General features: G+C 43.6%; 1 protein-coding gene and 1 long non-coding RNA gene across 2 annotated transcripts in view; both read right to left on the bottom strand.

Annotated features, from left to right (window-relative positions):
* The window catches only part of TTC27 (tetratricopeptide repeat domain 27), a 557582-nt gene that overhangs the window by 236906 nt on the left and 300814 nt on the right, over positions 1–19862 (bottom strand). Inside the window, exon 10 of the mRNA XM_075338149.1 lies at positions 2020–2086. Coding sequence (XP_075194264.1) covers positions 2020–2086 — 67 coding nt within the window. The remainder of the gene's footprint in view (positions 1–2019; positions 2087–19862) is intronic.
* LOC142295076 (uncharacterized) lies at positions 15400–17223 on the bottom strand. The gene is made up of 4 exons (XR_012751357.1): positions 17152–17223; positions 16778–16823; positions 15644–15735; positions 15400–15539 (listed from the first exon to the last, which is right to left on the bottom strand). It is a non-coding gene; the product is annotated as an uncharacterized LOC142295076 (long non-coding RNA).

Consider the following 19862-nt stretch of genomic DNA (forward strand, 5'->3'; position numbering starts at 1 on the left):
CGGCGCTTCATAGTACAGATGGACAATGACCCCAAGCATACAGCCAAAGCTACCCATGAGTTCATGAGTGCAAAAAAGTGGAACATTCTGCAATGGCCAAGTCAATCACCAGATCTTAACCCAATTGAGCATGCATTTCACTTGCTCAAATCCAGACTTAAGACGGAAAGACCCACAAACAAGCAAGACCTGAAGGCTGCGGCTGTAAAGGCCTGGAAAAGCATTAAGAAGGAGGAAACCCAGCGTTTGGTGATGTCCATGGGTTCCAGACTTAAGGCAGTGATTGCCTCCAAAGGATTCGCAACAAAATATTGAAAATAAAAATATTTTGTTTGGGTTTGGTTTATTTGTCCAATTACTTTTGACCTCCTAAAATGTGGAGTGTTTGTAAAGAAATGTGTACAATTCCTACAATTTCTATCAGATATTTTTGTTCAAACCTTCAAATTAAACGTTACAATCTGCACTTGAATTCTGTTGTAGAGGTTTCATTTCAAATCCAATGTGGTGGCATGCAGAGCCCAACTCGCGAAAATTGTGTCACTGTCCAAATATTTCTGGACCTAACTGTATATGGTTGTCCGAAAGTGTACAGGGGTCTTAACAACATGAATTGTAGAGCATATCTCTGTATAAAGGCAGAAGTATATAAAGAGATTTCCTTTAGGCTAGTTTCACACTTGCGTTGGACGGCTTCCGTAGCATTGCGTTGTGTTACGGATGCAATGGATGCGTTGCATATAGTGGCACAACGGATGCTATGGATCGTACAAAACAACGAAAAGCTTTTTTTTTATATATATATATATATATATATTTTTTTTTTCTTCTTTAGTTTTACCGGCAGCAGACTATTGTGAACGATCAGCTGATCGCTCTCAATAGCCGGCGGCCGGTGGCTCAGTTGAGCGCTGTCACTTGCCGGGGGCCGGGCATGCCGGCGGCTCAACTGAGCGCTGTCACTTGCCGGCGGCCGAGCATGCCGGTTGGCGAGCACTGAGCTGAGCGCTCTCACTTGCCGGCGGCTGGTCGCTCAGCTGAGCGATGTCACTTGCCGGCGGCCGGGAATGCCGGCGGGCGAGTGCTCAGTTGAATGTTCGGCCACTGCGAGACAAAATAAAGTTTGTGATTTAAAAAAAAAAAAAAAGAGCATGCGCAGTGAAATCCTGAGGATTCCGCTGCTCAAAACAACGTTACATGCTGCGTTGCTCCCGCTGGGCGGAAGCAACGGAACGTCGCCCAGCGGAAGCAACGCAGGTCCTTTTGGCACAATCCGTCACCCATACAAGTCTATGGGAAACAGCGGAATCCGTTAACGGATTCCGCTGTTTTCCAAAAGGGCGGATTGTAAAGGAAGGAAAACAACGCAAGTGTGAAAGTACCCTTAAAGCAAATCTGTCACTATGCTACTAAACTGCAGATATTGTGTTAATCTGCAGGTTACTAGCATTCTAAACCTATCCGACGCCTGCACATTGAACCCCACTGCCAGGAGGAAATTAACTTTAATCCTTCCAGCAGCGTTCTGGTTTTAGTCAGAGGGACAGTGGCGGTACGGATTCAGTCACCGCTCTCTATATGGAGAGTGGCTACTGTAGCCGCACTGCGAGCTGCTTTGCATTAGAAGCAGCTGTCAGTCAGTATGGGAGGCGCGGTTGCAGACGGTGCCCTCCACACACAGAGCGGTGACTGAAACTGCGCCACCTCCAAGACTGAAATTGGAATACTGCACGGAGGATTAAGGTTAATTTCCTCCCATCACCGGGGTTTAATGTGCAGGTGCCGGGCAAAATTCAAATGCTATTAACCTGCAGATTAATCCCATATCCGCAGGTTAATAGCATTTCTACAGGTGACAGGATCCCTTAAATTATTACATAAATAAGTTTGGAATACATATATCAGACAAAATACCCCCAATTGCAAATGCAATTAGAATATTGTTTCATATAGGTAAAATTTGTAATTTTCATATATTAACCATTTCCATTTTGATAGAAAAAAAACCCCAATACATACTGATGTGAAGGCTAGCAGTTCTTCTTCTGTCAACTTGTGTACTGGGTTATTCTTTTGTAAATCAATGCTGTAAGGAGAAATAAAAATGATCAGTGATGGATATCGTTTATATAATAGAATAATATTATGTTAGTATAAGTGTAACCAATGCTATGCTGTTCATGAGGCCGATTAAAGGAAGTGACAGCACAATATGATTGCTCCAACCAAGCACAGATGTTTGGTGCTCAATCGGCATGGTCAAAGAGGTCAGGACACCTTCCCTTATACTCCCCTCTTCCTTCATTGACATGACAGTTCTGGTTTTGCAGGATCCAGGTGAGTTAAGGGTACTTTACACGTTGCGATCTCACTAGCGAGATCGCAAGCAATCGTACCCGCCCCCGTCGGTTGTGCGACAAGGGCAAATCGCTGCCCGTGGTGCACAACCTCGCTTACACCCGTCACACGGACTTACCTGCCCTGCGACGTCGCTCTGGCCGTCAAACCGCCTCCTTTCTAAGGGGGCGGTTCGTGTGGCGTCACAGCGACGTCACACGGCAGGCGTCCAATAGAAGAGGAGGGGTGCAGATGAGCGGGACATAACCGAAATTGCCGGTGGAGGCAGGTAAGGAGATGTTCGTGGCTCCTGTGGTGTCACACACAGCGATGTGTGGTGCCGCAGGAACGAGGAACAACATCGTTAATAATAAGAGAACGATTTTTGGTTTCAGGACGACCTCTCTGCGGCAAACGATTTTGACTGCTTTTGCGATCATTTAAGGTCGCTCGTACTTGTCACACACTGCGATATCGTTAATGACGCCAGATGTGCGTCACAAACAACGTGACCCCAACGATAATTCATTAATGATTTTGCAGCATGTAAAGCCCCCTTTAGATGGACAACAAGTAAATCAGAAGGTGTATTAAACTCCTTAGTCATGCCAAGGGTGCACTAAAGCCTGTACTTGGTTTAAAGAATCATTTTGTGAGATCATATTCTCTTTAACCCCTTCACTCCCCAGCCCATTTTCACTTCCCTGACCAGGCCAAATTTTACAATTCTGACCAGTGGTAATAACTCTGGAACACTTCAATACATTCCAGTGATTCTGAGAATGTTTTTTTGTGACACATTGTACTTCATGTTAATGGTAAATTTTGGTTGATATGATTTGTGTGTAGATATTAAGATATCAAAAATTTTATAAAAAATGTGAAAATTAAGCAATTTTGGAACTTTGAATTTTTATGCCTTTAAACCAGAGATCACACACACAAACATTAATAAATAACATTTGACACATTTCAACTTTTCATTAGCAAACAATTTTTGGGGGAATAGGAAGTTAGAACGGTTAAAAGTTTATCAGCACTTTCACATTTTTTCAACAAAATTTGCTAAACCAAATTTGTTTAGAGACTGCATCACATTTGAAGTGACTTTGAGGGGCCTAAGTGACAGAAAATTCCCAAAAGTTAGCTCATTTTAAAAACTTTACCACTCAGGAAGTCCTGAAATCACATTCAAGAAGTTTATTAACTGTTTAGGTACTCCACAGGAATTAAAGCAACGTGTAATGAAAAGAATAAAATTTAACTTTTTCAAACAAAATATTGTTTCAGCTCCAAATTTTGCATTTTCACAAGGGTAGGCAGAAAAAAAAAAATCACCATATACTTTGCTATGAATTTCCTCCTGACCACACCAATACCCCATATATCGTGGAAAACTACTTTTTGGGCACAAGGCAGGGCTCGGAATGGAAGTAGCACTAATTGCCTTTTGGAGCGTAAATTTGACTAGAATAAGGGTACATCTGTTTTGTTACTTAGCATTCGATCCCAAACCAACAGGCAGACGGAAAGCTTAAATCAGAGTTTAGAGGTATACTTAATATGTTTTGCGTCAGATAACCAGGAAAATTGGTTGTCTAACCTATGCTTGGCTGAATTTGTGTTGAACAACAGTCACAATGAGTCCACTGGCAAGTCTTCCTTTTTTTGGTGCCTATGGATTCCATTCTCAATTCTGTGTATTCAGTAGGTTAGGGTCCTCGAGGATTTTAGGAGAGGAACTATTTTACTTAACGCTCTTTTCTATTTGGCTTGGTATACTAAACAACCTTAGGGTCATGGGGGATAGCTACAAACGCATGGCAGTCCGGACCTGTGTGTGAATGATTTTGTATGGTTGTCCACCAGGAGTATCAAGTTGAAGGTTCCTTCTTGGAAACTGGGTCCTCGGTTCATCGGTCCATACAAGGTACTCGCAGTTATTTACCCAGTGGCTTTTCAACTCGAGCTACCCCCAGAACTTAACATACACAACGTTTTCTACAGGTCATTGCTCAAAAAGTATGTTACTTCTGTAGAGCAGTCACCCTTACCACCAGCTCCAGTTACTATTGATGAGAAATTGGAGTTTGAGGTAGCAAGAATTGTGGATTCTCTCTTTGTTTGCCACTCTCTCTCCAAATTTGGTGCACTGGAGGGGGTATGGTCCTGAAGAAAGGATGTGGATACCAGCATCAAAAGTGAACAGTAGTAGGTGGATACGTTCCTTCTGGAATTAGAACGTCACAACGCCTTATTGCTTACAGATCCACTACTGACACTTGAATGACATCATCTTGCTAGTAGTGCTGTAAGGGGGTTAAGCACCGTTATCTGCCTGGCTGTCTGCTTGCTGTAGCTTTTAATCCCAGGTGCTGCTCTTTGTTATCACTCCCCTTCACTATTTCAAGTCATGTGCCTGATCAGCTGATGTTGGTGATAGAAACTGAATTCTCATTTTTATGCAGTCCACTTTGGGAGGAGCCTGCTCTGGAAAAAGTTTTCCATGTTGTGTGCAGCTGTGATGTCTATTTCCCATCTGTTTTCCTTTCCTCGTGTTTCTGTGTTGTAGAGATGAGACAAGTGCTCTCGCTGGCCTACTCACTAGTCAGGGTAAGCTTAGGGCAAGCTAGGGCTTAGGAATGTGGTCGGCGATCGGCGATGGGTTGAAAAAACCTGTCTAGGGATGTCAGGGAGTTGAATGCAGCGTACAGTCGCATGTGACTACAGGCGGTGACCATGCTCCCCTCTAACTAGCGCCAAGTGCCTCCATTGTATTATGCTCCCTGTGTACCCTGAATGCTGTGGTAGGTACCTGCTGGGGGTTTTCCTGGTGTCTGGTAAAGCCCTCTTAGTCACCGCGATAACAATATTGCAAAATGATCTGAATAAGATGTCTGAATGGGCAAACACTTGGTAAATGAGATTTAATGTTGATAAATGTAAAGTAATGCACTTTCAGTGAAGGAAATAATTATTTGATCCCTTGCTGGTTTTGTAAGTTTGCCCACAGTCTATAATTTTAAGGGTAGGTTAATTTTAATGGTGAAAGATAGAATATCCTAAATAAAATTGAGAAAATCACATTGTATAAATTATATAAATTTATTTGCATTTTGCAAAGAGAAAAAAAGTATTTGATCCCTCGGGCAAACAAAAATTAAAACTATGTGGCAAAACCATTTTTGGCAAGCACAGCAGTCAGACGTTTTTTGTAGTTGATGATGAGGTTTGCACACATGTCAGGAGGAACTTTGGTCCTCTCCTCTTTGCAGATCATCTCTAAATCATTAAGATTTTGAGGCTGTCGCTTGGCAACTCAGAGCTTCAGCTCCCTCCATAAGTTTTCTATGGGAATAAGGCCTGGAGACTGGTTGGGACACTCCATAACCTTAATATGATTTTTTTTTTTATGAGCCACTCATTTGTTGCCTTGGCTGTATGTTTTGGATCATTGTCGTGCTGGAAGACCCAGCCGTGACCCATTTTTAATGTCTTGGCGGAGGGAAGGAGGTTGTCACTCAGGCTTTTGTGGTACATGGCTAAATCCATTGATGCAATCAAGTAGTCCTGTGCCCTTTGCAGAGAAACATCACCAAAACATAATGTTTAAACCTCCATACTTGACAGTGGGATGGTGTTCTTTGGATCATAGGCAGTATTTATCTTCCTCCAAACACGGTAAGTTGAATTAAGGCCGAAGAGCTCAATTTTTGTTTCATGTGACCACAGCACCTCCTCCCAATCATTCTAAGAATAATCCAGGTGTTCATTGGCAAACTTCAGATGGGTCTGCACATGTGCCTTCTTGAGCAGTGGGACTTTGCGGGCACTGGAGGATTTTCAGCCATTATGGCGTAATGTGTTACCAATGGTTTTCTTGGCGACAGTGGTCCCGGCTGCCTTGAGAGATCATTAACAAGTTCTCCCCGTGTAGTTTTAGGCTGATCTCTCATCTTCTTCATGATCTTGGATACCCCACAAAGTGAGATTTTGCATGGTGCCCCAGATCGATGTTGATTGACACTCATTTTGTATTTCTTCCATTTTCTTACTATTGCACCAACAGTTGTCTCCTTCTCACCCAGCGTCTTACTTATGGTTTTGTAGCCCACTCAAGCCTTGTGCAGGTCTATGATCTTGTCCCTGACATCCTTAGGAAGCTCTTTGGTCTTGCCCATGTTCTAGAGGTTAGAGTCTGACTGATCAATTGAGACTGTGCACAGGAGTCTTTTATACAGGTGACAATTTAAGACAGCTGTCTGTGATGCAGGTAATGAGTTGATTAGCAGCGTCTAAATGGTCTGTAGGAGCCAGAACTCTTATTGGTTGGTAGGGGACCAAATACTTATATCGCTCTGCAAAATGCAAACAAATTTATATGATTTAAAGAATATGATTTTCTGGATTTTATTTAGGATATTCTATCTCTTCACTGCTAAAATTAACCTAACCCTAAAATTATAGAATGTTCATGTCTTTGTCAGAGGGCAAACTTACAAAATCAGCAAGGGATCAAATAATTATTTCCTTCACTGTAGAATGAAGTAATACTATTGCTACATATACATTAAATAAAAGTATACTTGGGACTACAGAACAGGAGAAGAAGTGGTTACAGGTAAGCTGAGAAGGAGTATTCAATGTCAATCAGCAGCTGTAAAAGCAATCAAGATTTTAGGGTGTATAAAAAGAGAGATTAAATCCTGTGATCCAAACGTATGGTTACCCCTCTATAAATCACTTGTAAGGCTACAAATAGCAAAAGGCTGCTTACTGTTAGAGCAGTCAGACTGTGGAATGCCCTACCACAAGAGGTAGTAATGGCAGATACTATAACAGCTTTTAAAAAAGGGCTGGATGATTTCCTCAGTACAAACAACATTGTTGGTTATAAATGACTAAAGGCCACTTTACACGCTGCGATATCGTGACCGATATCGCTAGCGTGGGTACCCGCCCTCATCGGTTGTGCGACATGGGCAAAACGCTGCCCGTGGCGCACAACATCGCCCAGACCCGTCACACTACTTGCCTGCCCTGCGACGTCACTGTGACTGGCGAACCGCCTCCTTTATAAGGGGGCGGTTCGTTCAGCGTCACAGCGACGTCACAGCTGCGTCACTGAACCGTCGCCCAATAGAAGCAGAGGGGCGGAGTTGAGCGGGACGAACATCCCGCCCACCTTTTTCCTTCCGCATTGCGGGCGGGAGGCAGGTAAGGAGAGATTCCTCGTTCCTGCGGTGTCACACGGAGCGATGTGTGCTGCCGCAGGAACGAGGAACAACTTCGTTACTGCTGCAGCAACAATATTAGAGAATGGACCCCCATGTCACCGATGAGCGATTTTGCACGTTTTTGCAATGATGCAAAATCGCTCAAAGGTGTCACACGCAACGGCATCGCTAATGCGACCGGATGTGTGTCACAAATTCAGTGACCCCCAACGAGATCGCTTGAGCGATGTCGCAGCATGTAAAGCGGCCTTTAGTGACCAAATGTAGAATTGGTGGAGGAAGGGTGAACTAGATGGACCTAAGTCTTTTTTCAACCTATGTAACACCACACATAAGGTAACATGTGATACAAGAGTAATAAACATACAAGTCAAACAATAAGCAATACAATGCATGGCTAAAAGACCGGCTATCAGATATGATACAAACTTACAATATCTCCCAAGATATAAAGGAGATATTAGCATTATCGATCACCAACAAATTTCTCTGTTTTGAGTAATTCAATAATATAAACCAAAAAAGTTGATATTTGCTGTTGTGAACATTCCCTCAAAAGGGTATCACATGAAAGAGAAACCTTCTCATGATAGAGATGGTGGAAAAGGTATGGTTCTTATTATCCACAGTAGAAAGAAAAGAAAATTTGGCAAGATATTTGCAGCAGGGATCTCTCTGGAGCTCTATAAAAATGGAGTTTCATTTTATTTGCAAAAAATTAGGCAATGTTCTCAAGACTTATATTTACGCAATGGGAATTTCTAAATTCAAAGGAAATCTGTGTACAGATTTTTACTATGTAATCTAAGAGCAGCATGATGTAGGGGTGGCGAGACTGATTCCAATGAGGGGTCACTTACCATGCTCTGTTGCTATTTCAATAAAATCCATATTTTAAAAGAAGGCGATAATCACTACAGGACTAGGTGGCTAGTGCCTTCTCGTCATCTGGCTGTATAACCCCACCACTGATTGACAGCTTTCTGTGGGAATGATTATATTGGGCTCAGAATTTTAAGCACGGACACATTTGCAGTAGAGAAAAAAGGGATTGTATCAAAATGACAGCATGCAGACCAGCAACTGATACATCAAAGGAATAATGGTCTCTGTCCCTACATCATGCTGCTGTAAGATAACACAGCAAAATCCTACGACAATTCCTTTTTCCTTCTTTAGCACAACTTGATCATCTATCACACTTTGCACTTCTCTTATACATGGTGTACATAAGTCTATGCAGTTCAGCCTCCAATTCTTCTCTTCAGACTCAATCTTTATTTCTATTTTTCTTTTTGCATGTTAGTCCTCTATACTCGGCTGTAAAATTTACGTATGTTGTATCAGTACAGCCTCACATGACCAACTAGAATCAGCGCCATCGCTGCCTTATGTGAGGACACTATGATCATCCTTCAATCTTCAATCTTTGAAATAAACTAATAGATTATAAGTACTCAAAGATCACAGATCTCCTATTTTAGAACTGTGTTACAGGCACTGTATAGTCATCATCATTAGCTTTGAGATAATCTTCTATGATACACGGTGCACAATGTACCCAGGACGCTGAGCATGGGTGGATCCTCTAACGTGTCACGGGTGTTGGTGGCAGTTCCCCGTGTCCTGGCATTCTTCAGGTGACAGTGAAAAGCACGTGGCTGTGGGTGTCCGGGGGTTTACGCCAGCGTTACTGTTTTCCCCGTTAGCGGCGTGCCTCTTGATGTTGGTGCAGAAAAAAACAGGAGAGACAGGAGAGTCAGGAGACGTTCAGGAGTAAAACAGATGGACTTTTACTTGTTCAGCATTCAAGACGGTACACGGCAATGATGATGATAACATACTCAGATGCTAGGGCTCCACAGACAGGCAGATAGCAAACGGATGCAGGGATAATAATAATAAAATTATTAATTTATAGAGCGCTATAATTCTACAGCGCTTTACATACAGTGGCAACACTGTCTCCATTGGGGTTCACAATCTAAATTCACTATCAGTATGTTTTTAGAGTGTAGGAGAAAACCCGCGCAAACATGGGGAGAACATACAAACTCCTTGCAGATGTGTCCTTGGTGGGATTTGAACCCAGGACCGCAAGACTGCAGTGCTAACCACTGAGCCACCGTGCCGCCCCAACAGTCACATATGAGGCGTGATGACAGCAAGTGTGAACAGAGCCTATCTTGTCAACCAAGCTGACAAAACAGAAGTGGCTTCCTCTATCCCACTGGAATGTAGTTCCTCAGCAGACCCCAGAGTTCTTGCTCCCTCTGATCTTCATGTATAATAGACTCCTGGAGCTGGCATCAACCCCACATATACTAACCCAGGTTTCCACATATACTAACCCAGTTTGCCACCGCACCAGGGCACCTGCAAGAACTGCGTCCAGCACCAGAATTGGCACATCTGATGGATGCACCAGTTCTGGGGTGGCCGTGGGCTGCTATTGTTAGGCTGGAAAGTGCCAAATAACCATGGCCCTTCCCACCCAAATAATATCAGCCCCAGTTGTCTGCTGTACCTTGGCTGGTTTTAGTAAAATGGAGGGGACCCCACGCCATTTATTTATTTTTTTAATCAAACAAATGTACAAAATAAGCATGGGATCCCCTCTATTTTTAATAACCAATCAAAGTACATCAGAGAGCTGAGGGTTGCAGCCTGCAGCTGTTCTGTGCTGTGACGTCTTTCAGAGGGAGTGTAATTTCCTGAGGAATTAAATAAAACCAAGCAGTCACCATGAGATTGCATAACCCAACTGAAGAGAAGTACAGCGTGAATTTGAAGAGTAGCTGAATTTAATATATATTATATATATATATACACATACATATATATATATATATATATATATATATATGTTAGATATCTATATATTATATATCAATATATTGTTGGTTCCCCTGAAGTATTAAGAAGTATTTCAGGCACAAAGAACAATGAGCTTCACATGTTTGGATTAATTATCTCTTTTTCCAGCCTTTTCTGACTAATTAAGACCCAAACTTGTGAACAGCACTCATACTTGGTCAACATGGGAAAGACAAAGGAGCATTCCAAGGCCATCAGAGACAAGATCGTGGAGGGTCACAAGGCTGGCAAGGGGTACAAAACCCTTTCCAAGGAGTTGGGCCTACCTGTCTCCACTGTTGGGAGCATCATCCGGAAGTGGAAGGCTTATGGAACTACTGTTAGCCTTCCACGGCCTGGACAGCCTTTGAAAGTTTCCACCCGTGCTGAGGCCAGGCTTGTCCGAAGAGTCAAGGCTAACCCAAGGACAACAAGGAAGGAGCTCCGGGAAGATCTCATGGCAGTGGGAACATTGTTTTCAGTCAATACCATAAGTAACGTACTCCACCGCAATGGTCTCCGTTCCAGACAAGCCCGTAAGGTACCTTTACTTTCAAAGCGTCATGTCAAGGCTCGTCTACAGTTTGCTCATGATCACTTGGAGGGCTCTGAGACAAACTGGTTCAAGGTTCTCTGGTCTGATGAGACCAAGATCGAGATCTTTGGTGCCAACCACACACGTGACGTTTGGAGACTGGATGGCACTGCATACAAGAATACCATCCCTACAGTCAAGCATGGTGGTGGCAGCATCATGCTGTGGGGCTGTTTCTCAGCCAAGGAGCCTGGCCATCTGGTCCGCATCCATGGGAAGATGGATAGCACGGCCTACCTGGAGATTTTGGCCAAGAACCTCCGCTCCTCCATCAAGGATCTTAAGATGAGTCGTCATTTCATCTTCCAACAAGACAATGACCCAAAGCACACAGCCAAGTAAACCAAGGCCTGGTTCAAGAGGGAAAAAATCAAGGTGTTGCAGTGGCCTAGTCAGTCTCCTGACCTTAACCCAATTGAAAACTTGTGGAAGGAGCTCAAGATTAAAGTCCACATGAGACACCCAAAGAACCTAGATAACTTGGAGAAGATCTGCATGGAGGAGTGGGCCAAGATAACTCCAGAGACCTGTGCCGGCCTGATCAGGTCTTATAAAAGACGATTATTAGCTGTAATTGCAAACAAGGGTTATTCCACAAAATATTAAACCTAGGGGTTGAATAATAATTGACCCACACTTTTATGTTGAAAATTTATTAAAATTTAACTGAGCAACATAACTTGTTGGTTTGTAAGATTTATGCATCTGTTAATAAATCCTGCTCTTGTTTGAAGTTTGCAGGCTCTAACTTATTTGCATCTTATCAAACCTGCTAAATCTGCAGGGGGTTGAAGACTACTTGTAGGCACTGTATATAGATAGTAAGGGACTAGGTGTATGATGAATTAAAAAAAAGAACAATTTGCAGTGCGATATTGCATGATTTTACAGACTTAAGAGTACATAATGTAAAAGAAAAGTAATTTATCTATTTTAGATCTCCAACGTATGCACCTACAGTATATGGGTAAGAGTTGCATATCCTATGGGCAAATGAATGATACATGTCGAGACGATTTTTACATCATATATACCAAAAGTATCACTACAAATGTTATTAAGGCATCAATAAAACCGGCATAAATTTGTTTCTTAGTAACTATAGTGCATAAATACAATAACATACTTTCACTCATGGGAAATGATTCTCTCTGAGGTCACACAACACAGTGTTTACGTTAATATACAAAATCTATACACGCAAACAGCTGTATACATATGTGCACACTTCTACACTGACAGACCTGCATGCATAAACATTGTCAGAAAGAATATTTCACTCCTGTAAGAAATATTAACAATGATGTCATCGAAAAAAAAAAAACACGTGCACCCAAGGAATGTTACGGCTACACTCCATTGTGCCATGCTGTAAAAAAACATGGAAATCAGTTCTGAAACAGAGAGGGTCTTCCACTCTAGAGGACCTAATACAGCCCATCAGTAACAGATGTCACTCTTCGTTATCAGTCACAACCTCCATTTAACATATGCGGGCAGCTTTTCCTGGAATATAAAGGGTAATGCCCTATATTGACCATAGCTTCAACATATAGTTATGTAGTGTATAAAGTCAAGTTTGTAACACTCTTTTGAAATGAATATTTTCACAGAGAAGTTGAAAAAAAGTGTTTTTCATAATTTCAGAATGAAGAGTACGGCATGTGATCAGCGCTCTGGGTGCAGTTAAACAGTCAATTTAACTTTAAATACAAGATGATGTCATGTCATTAGGACTAAATTTCACAAATATTTCCTAAGATTAGCTGCTTAATGTTCTATCGGAATGTTTTTCATACAAATTACCAATTACAGATGTTATTTTGCCATTATCTTGATAGGAGACTGCAAAAGTCCAGAATCCAATTCAACTGTGACTTGGTAAAAAGAAATAATTATTTCCTTCCAACCTCCAAAGAACTGCAAATAGATAAATATATCTGGACTCTGGGGAACTAAGGTGCATGTGAACATTGAATATATGAATTTTGAACTCCATTACCGCTATATAAACTATATTATTAATTTGATATTCCTACAGCACATTTGGATCGCATTATGTCTGCCCATCTACCAGTGAGAAGGTCATCTCTTCAGAGGGGAACCTGCATGGCAAATTACAAAGCGGTCACATCAATCGTCGCATGTACATATACAGTGCCTTGCGAAAGTATTCGGCCCCCTTGAAATTTTCAACCTTTACCCATATTTCAGGCTTCAAACAAAGATAGAAATTTTAAAGGGAACCAAAAATCAGGATTTTCATATATAAGGTGCAGCCAGTGCAGTACTGGCACTATCATGCACAGTGTGTACATACCATCAGGCGGCAGCTCGGGTGTTTAGGCAGTGAAATCCAACTTTATAAAGTTTGAAAAATCAAGCACTTTTTGATTAACGTGTGCACCACTCTCCTAATGTCCGGGCGTGTTATGCACGTGTATCCCTGCCCCCCTCCGCCGCCTGTTCCTCCCTTTCTCTGGTTGTATTCAAATTTCTCTCTTCAGAAACATGGCACCAGAGTTGGCACCTGCACATAGCGCTCATCTCCGGCGCCATGTTTCTGAAGCCCGCAGTAGCTAGTATTACCTGCAGCTACGATATCGTGCCACCCCAGGACATCGTGACCGGGTCTCGCAGCACTGCCGTCACGGGGTCATGTGAGTCCATTGTGAACTTACCTCACCTGACCCCCGATGACGCTGGCAGGCTGCTCTCGGCTTTTTCCTGTGGCGTCCCGGTGTCCTAGGCGGCTGCTGTACTGGCACAGTGTCCTGGGGCGGCACGATATCGTAGCTGCGGGTAATACTAGCTACTGCGGACTTCAGAACATGGCGCCGGAGATAAGCGCTATGCGCAGGTGCCAACTCTGGTGCCATGTTTCTGAAGAGAGAAATTTGAATACAACCAGAGAGAGGGAGGAACAGGCGGCGGGGGGGGGGGGCCGGGATACAAGTGCATAACCCGCCCGGACATTAGGAGAGTGGTGCACACGTCAATCAAAAAGTGCTTGAGTTTTCAAACTTTATTAAGTTGGATTTCACTGCCTAAACACCCGAGCTGCCCCCTGATGGTATGTACACAACGTGCCTGATAGTGCCAGCACTGCACTGGCTGCACCTTATACATGAAAATCCTGATGTTTGGTTCCCTTTAATGTTATGGTGAAAAATCAACAACAAGTGGGACACAATTGTGAAGTTGAACGATATTTATTGCTTATTTTGAACTTTTTAAAAACATAATAAACTGAAAATTGGGGCGTGCAATATTATTCGGCCCCTTTACTTTCAGTGCAGCAAACTTACTCCAGAAGTTCATTGAGGATCTCTGAATGATCCAATGTTGTCCTAAACGACTGATGATGATAAATATAAGCCACCTGTGTGTAATCTAGTCTCCGTATAAATGCACCTGCTCTGTGATAGTCTCAGTGTTCTGTTTAAAGCACAGGGGGCATCATGAAGACCAAGGAACACAACAGGCAGGTCCGTGATACTGTTGTGAAGAAGTTTAACGCCGGATTTGGTTACAAAAAGATTTCCACATCTTTAAACATCCCAAGGAGCACTGTACAAGCGATCATATTGAATTGGAAGGAGTATCATACCAATGCAAATCTACCAAGACCCGGCCGACCATCCAAACTTTCATCTCAAACAAGAAGACTGATCAGAGATCCAGCCAAAAGGCCCATGATCACTGTGGATGAAATGCAGAGATCTGCAGCTGAGGTGGGAGAGTCTGTCCATAGGACAACAATCAGTCATACACTGCACAAATCTGGCCTTTATGGAAGAGTAGCAAGGAGAAAGCCATTTCTGAAAGATATCCATAAAAAATGTAGTTTAAAGTTTTCCACAAGCCACCTGGGAGACACCAAACATGTGGAAGAAGGTGCTCTGGTCAGATTAAAACAAAATCGAACTATTTGGGCACAATGCCAAACGATATGTTTGGCGTAAAAGCAACACAGCTCATCACCCTGAACACACCATCCTCACTGTCAAACATGGTGGTAGCAGCATCATGATTTGGGCCTGCTTTTCTTCAGCAGGGAAATGGAAGATGGTTAAAATTGATGGGAAGATGGATGGGGCCAAATACAGGACCATTCTTGAAGAAAACTTGTTGGAGTCTGCAAAAGACCTGAGACTGGGACAGAGATTTGTCTTCCAACAAGACAATGATCCCAAACATAAAGCAAAATCTCCAATGGAATGGTTCACAAATAAACATATCCAGGTGTAAAGGCCCCTTTACATACTGCAACATCGCTAGCGATATCGCTGTAACGTCACCGGTTTAGTGACGTAATAGCGACCTCCCCAGCGACATTGCAGTGTGTGACATGAATCAGTGACCTATAGTATAGTAAAATGAACCCCAGCACTCGAATGAAGACAAAGAAGGAATATGCGTGAGTGTTTTTATTGACTGACACACTGCAGAAGGAACCTAACCAGAGCAACAGCACCAACGTTTCGGCATAGAGCCTTTCTCAAGGTTGTTGCCTGAAAAGGTGTGAAGACAATAACAATAGTGAGTGCATTATGTACAGGTGATACACAGAAATATATACAAATATTCATGAAGAAATACTGCGGATGGAACGTACATCACTGGTCAGAATAGGGAAATGCGGGTCTCGAGGGACAACCGGAGATGGATAAATAGAGGTAAGGTTCCACACGTATTGCAGAGTGTGCTCTTAATTACATGAAAAAAAGAACAATTAATACAGGTAAAGTAACATTATGTACCATGGGATATAATGGTCAAATGACATAGATAGGTTGTTTGTACAAAACCAAATTAAACAGCCGGAGCTAGTATCAATACCAAGGAGAGAAAAAAAGAGAAGGAAACAGGAGAAAAAAGAAGAAAGGAGGAGAAAGAAAAGAGAGAGAGGAGAACAGAGGGAGGGAGAGAGAAAAAAAGGAGAGAAAGAGAGAAAAAAGGAGAGAGAGAGAGAAAAGGGAGAGAGAGAGAGAAAAGAAGAGAAAGAGAGAAAAGAAGAGAAAGAGAGAAAAGAAGAGAGAGAGAGAGAAAAGAAGAGAGAGAGAGAAAAAAAGGAAAGAGAGAGAGAGAAAAAAAGGAGAGAGAGAGAGAAAAAAAGGAGAGAGAGAGAGAAAAGGAGAGAGAGAGAGAGAAAAGGAGAGAGAGAGAGAGAAAAGGAGAGAGGGAGAGAGAAAAGGAGAGAGAGAGAGAGAGAGAAAAGGAGAGAGAGAGAGAGAAAAGGAGAGAGAGAGAGAAAAGAAGAGAGAGAGAGAAAAGAAGAGAGAGAGAGAAAAAAAGGAAAGAGAGAGAGAAAAAAAAGGAGAGAGAGAGAGAAAAGGAGAGAGAGAGAGAGAGAAGAGGAGAGAGAGAGAGAGAAAAGGAGAGAGAGAGAGAGAAAAGGAGAGAGAGAGAGAAAAGGAGAGAGAGAGAGAGAGAGAAAAGGAGAGAGAGAGAGAGAGAGAAAAAGAGAGAGAGAGAGAAGGAGAGAGAGAGAAAAGGAGAAAGAGAAAGGGAGAGAGAGAAAAGGAGAGAGAGAAAAGGAGAGAGAGAAAGAAAGAAAGAAAGAAAGAAGGAAAGAAAGAGAAAGAAAGAAAGAAAAGATGAAAGGAAGGAGGGAGAGAGGGAGACGAAAAGAGGAAAAAGAGAGAGAGAACGTGAGAGAGACAGATGGAGAGCAGTGAGAGAAGAAGGCAAAAGAGAAGCGCAGCAGGTTACCATAGTTAGCAACAACAGAGAGGTGGGTGCTACATACCGTAGGTGAAGGGGTGACAGGATCACAATGAGAGGTGAATGGACGCCTAGAAAAACAAAGCAGCAAGGTGAGATTAGTTGGTAATTTGCATCAGTGGTGGCAGGGGAGTGCAGGGCAGAAGCGCTACCTGCAGTGGAGATCCGGAGCTGGCACAGTGGCAGGGAGAATGGCTGCAGCGGCGTGGAAGTCTCTGCCGCACGGCGCCATTATAAGGAAGTCGGCAGTGAAATGGGAGGTGCGTGACTTCCGGTGACGTGCGCTGGGACGCACGTGTGGAACGCACATAGTGCGCATGTCTGTGACGTGCGCGGTCACATGACAGTAAGCCGGGCAATGGTGGGAAGAAGGCGGTGAGTTAGAAGGGCGGGGATTACCTGCTGTAGAGCGTGAATGGGGGTGTGCCTTTAGGAGGATGTGAGGGATGGGAGAAGGTCAGTTGTGCGATATCTGTAAGAAAGAAGACAGGGGGTTAATATCATTAGCTGACAGGGGACATGTAAGGACATAGAGAATAAGAGTACGTGATAATGCACAGGAAACAGTGGAAACAAGACTGTATAACCATATAGATCTATAGGAGAGGACTCAGAAACCTAATGGCAACTCAGGGATTTCAACAATATAGTGCTCAATAGGACAATAAGAGAACATGAAAACAAGAAAACAAAAGACCCATAACAGCTTTAACGAGGGGCCTCATACTCTCTGTTGAGCCCTAGTGGCTCTAAAGTTTGGAGGGTATGGATCCAGAACGCCTCGCGCTCTCTAAGTGTTTTAATGCGATTGCCGCCACGGCGGGGTTGCTTGACATGTTCGAGTACTTGGAACCTCAGCTGTGGTATAGTGTGACCTGCGGCACAGAAATGGGCTGGGATGGGTAAAGTGGTCAATTTACAGCGAATGGTAGACTTGTGTTTATTAATGCGGTCTCGGATATGTTGGGTGGTCTCACCCACATATCCGAGACCGCAGGGGCACTTGATCAGGTAGACGACAAAATTCGACTCACAGGTGAAATATCCACGGATCGGGAATTTCTTACCCGTGCGTGGATGTGTGAATGAGTCGCCTTTGATGATGTGCGAGCATTGAAGACAGTGCAGGCAAGGGAAAGTACCCTTGCGCTGGCATGAGAGGAGGGTCTGTCTAGCTGATGTCCTGGAAGAGCCAATGTCGGCTCTTACAAGACAGTCCCTCAAGTTGTCGGGCCGTTTGTGGCAAATAAGTGGCCGGGAATCAAATTCAGGAATAGAGGGGTATGCCTGATGGAGTAGAGGCCAATGCTTGAAGATGACGCCGTTAATGAGTGGGTTGAACGGATGATATGTACTTACAAAGGGGACACGTTTGTGACCTCGTGAGTTGGGAGTTGAGGCAGAGGGTGGGGGTCTCACATAAGGCGGGTAACCCCTTGCTGAAAATTTCGTGTCCATGTCAATATGGCGTACATCCCTAGTGGGAGGATCTGAAACGATCCGGTCAACCCGGCAGTGTTGAGAGTGAGGTAGAGACTTTTTAATATGTCGTGGGTGGCAGCTGGAATGTAGGAGGAGACTATTTCTGTCCGTAGGTTTAGTGTATAAATCTGTCGAGAGGGTGTGGTCGGGATTGATGATTACTGTGGTGTCGAGGAAATTGATGGAGTGGTCACTATGATGAAGGGTGAATGAAATATCCTTGGTGGCATTGTTGATGTCGGTGAAGAAAGAGTTGAGAGATGTGACATCACCTGTCCAGATGAGGAAGATGTCGTCGATATAGCGTTTCCACAGTGTCACCTGACTGTCGAATAGCGGATGGGAGTAAATGTAACATTGCTCGAAGTGGTCCATAAAAATATTTGCATAGGGGGGCGCAACGTTGGAACCCATTGCGGTCCCCCTACACTGCATGAAAAATTGGTCCTCGAAAAGGAAAAAATTGTTAGTAAGGACCACCTCGAGCATATCGAGACAGAACTCTTTTTTAGGAGAGGAGAGGTCAGTGTGGGTGTTGAGGAACCTGTCTACTGCATGAATTCCCTCATGATGACCAATACTCGTGTATAAACTGGAGACATCTAATGTGACCAATAGGCAATTGTCAGGAACGCTGGGAATGGATCGTAGAATTGAGAGGAAATGGTTAGTGTCCTTTAAATATGAGGGGATTTTGGGAATATGAGGGGTCAAGATCTTTTCGAGGGTGATAGAAATGGGTGACAGTAGCGAGTCGGTGGATGCGACTATAGGACGGCCGGGTGGAGAGGTCAGATTCTTATGGATCTTGGGCAGAGTGTAAAACACCGGAGTAATGGGATGATTGTTGGTCAAAAATTCACTTAGTTTGTCATCAATGATGGCATTCTGTTTGTAGAATTGAACCTTGTCCTGTATGAGAGTGGAAATACGGGACGTGGGATTGTGAAGTAGTGGATGGTAGGTGTTGGTGTCGCTGAGTTGTTGGCGAATTTCATTGACATAATAGGTTCTGTCGAGTACCACGATAGCCCCGCCTTTGTCGGCTGGCTTGATGATGATATTTTTGTAGTTCCTGAGAGCGGTCAGGGCCTTACGCTCCTCAGGGGTCACATTGTTCCTCAGGTGGTAAATCCCCTTACCGATGTCTGTGGTGATGGCGTGTATATCCCTAGAGACTAGGCTGATGAAAGTCTCAATAGGGTGGTAACAACGTGGGGGTTGGTAACTGCTGGGGATCCTGAGGTTAAGATCCGTAAGGGTAAACCCACTGGGGGGTGAGGATGGTATGGATGTGGACGATGTCTGACTGGGTTCAGGGGTTTTGTTAGCGAAATGTGCCTTCAAGCGAAGGTTTCTAAAAAATCTGTTGAGGTCCTGCTCTAAATTAAAGGTATTGAAGGAGGGGGTGGGACAGAAGGAGAGTCCCCTTCTGTAGGACTTGGGTCTCAAGGGGGGAAAGGGTCTGGCTGGATATATTGTAGACAATGTTTGTCCCTACCTGGGAGCGGGTTGTGACTCTGTCTGCGCGTCCCCGGTATTTCCGCCCCCTCCTCGTCTGTTTTTTTCCATGACGTCTCGGACCTAAAAAAGACTGGGAATCTGTGGAAAAGTGGTCGCTGTCGGAC

Source organism: Anomaloglossus baeobatrachus, chromosome 3 (genome assembly GCF_048569485.1).
Source record: "Anomaloglossus baeobatrachus isolate aAnoBae1 chromosome 3, aAnoBae1.hap1, whole genome shotgun sequence".
Classification (NCBI taxonomy): domain Eukaryota; kingdom Metazoa; phylum Chordata; class Amphibia; order Anura; family Aromobatidae; genus Anomaloglossus; species Anomaloglossus baeobatrachus.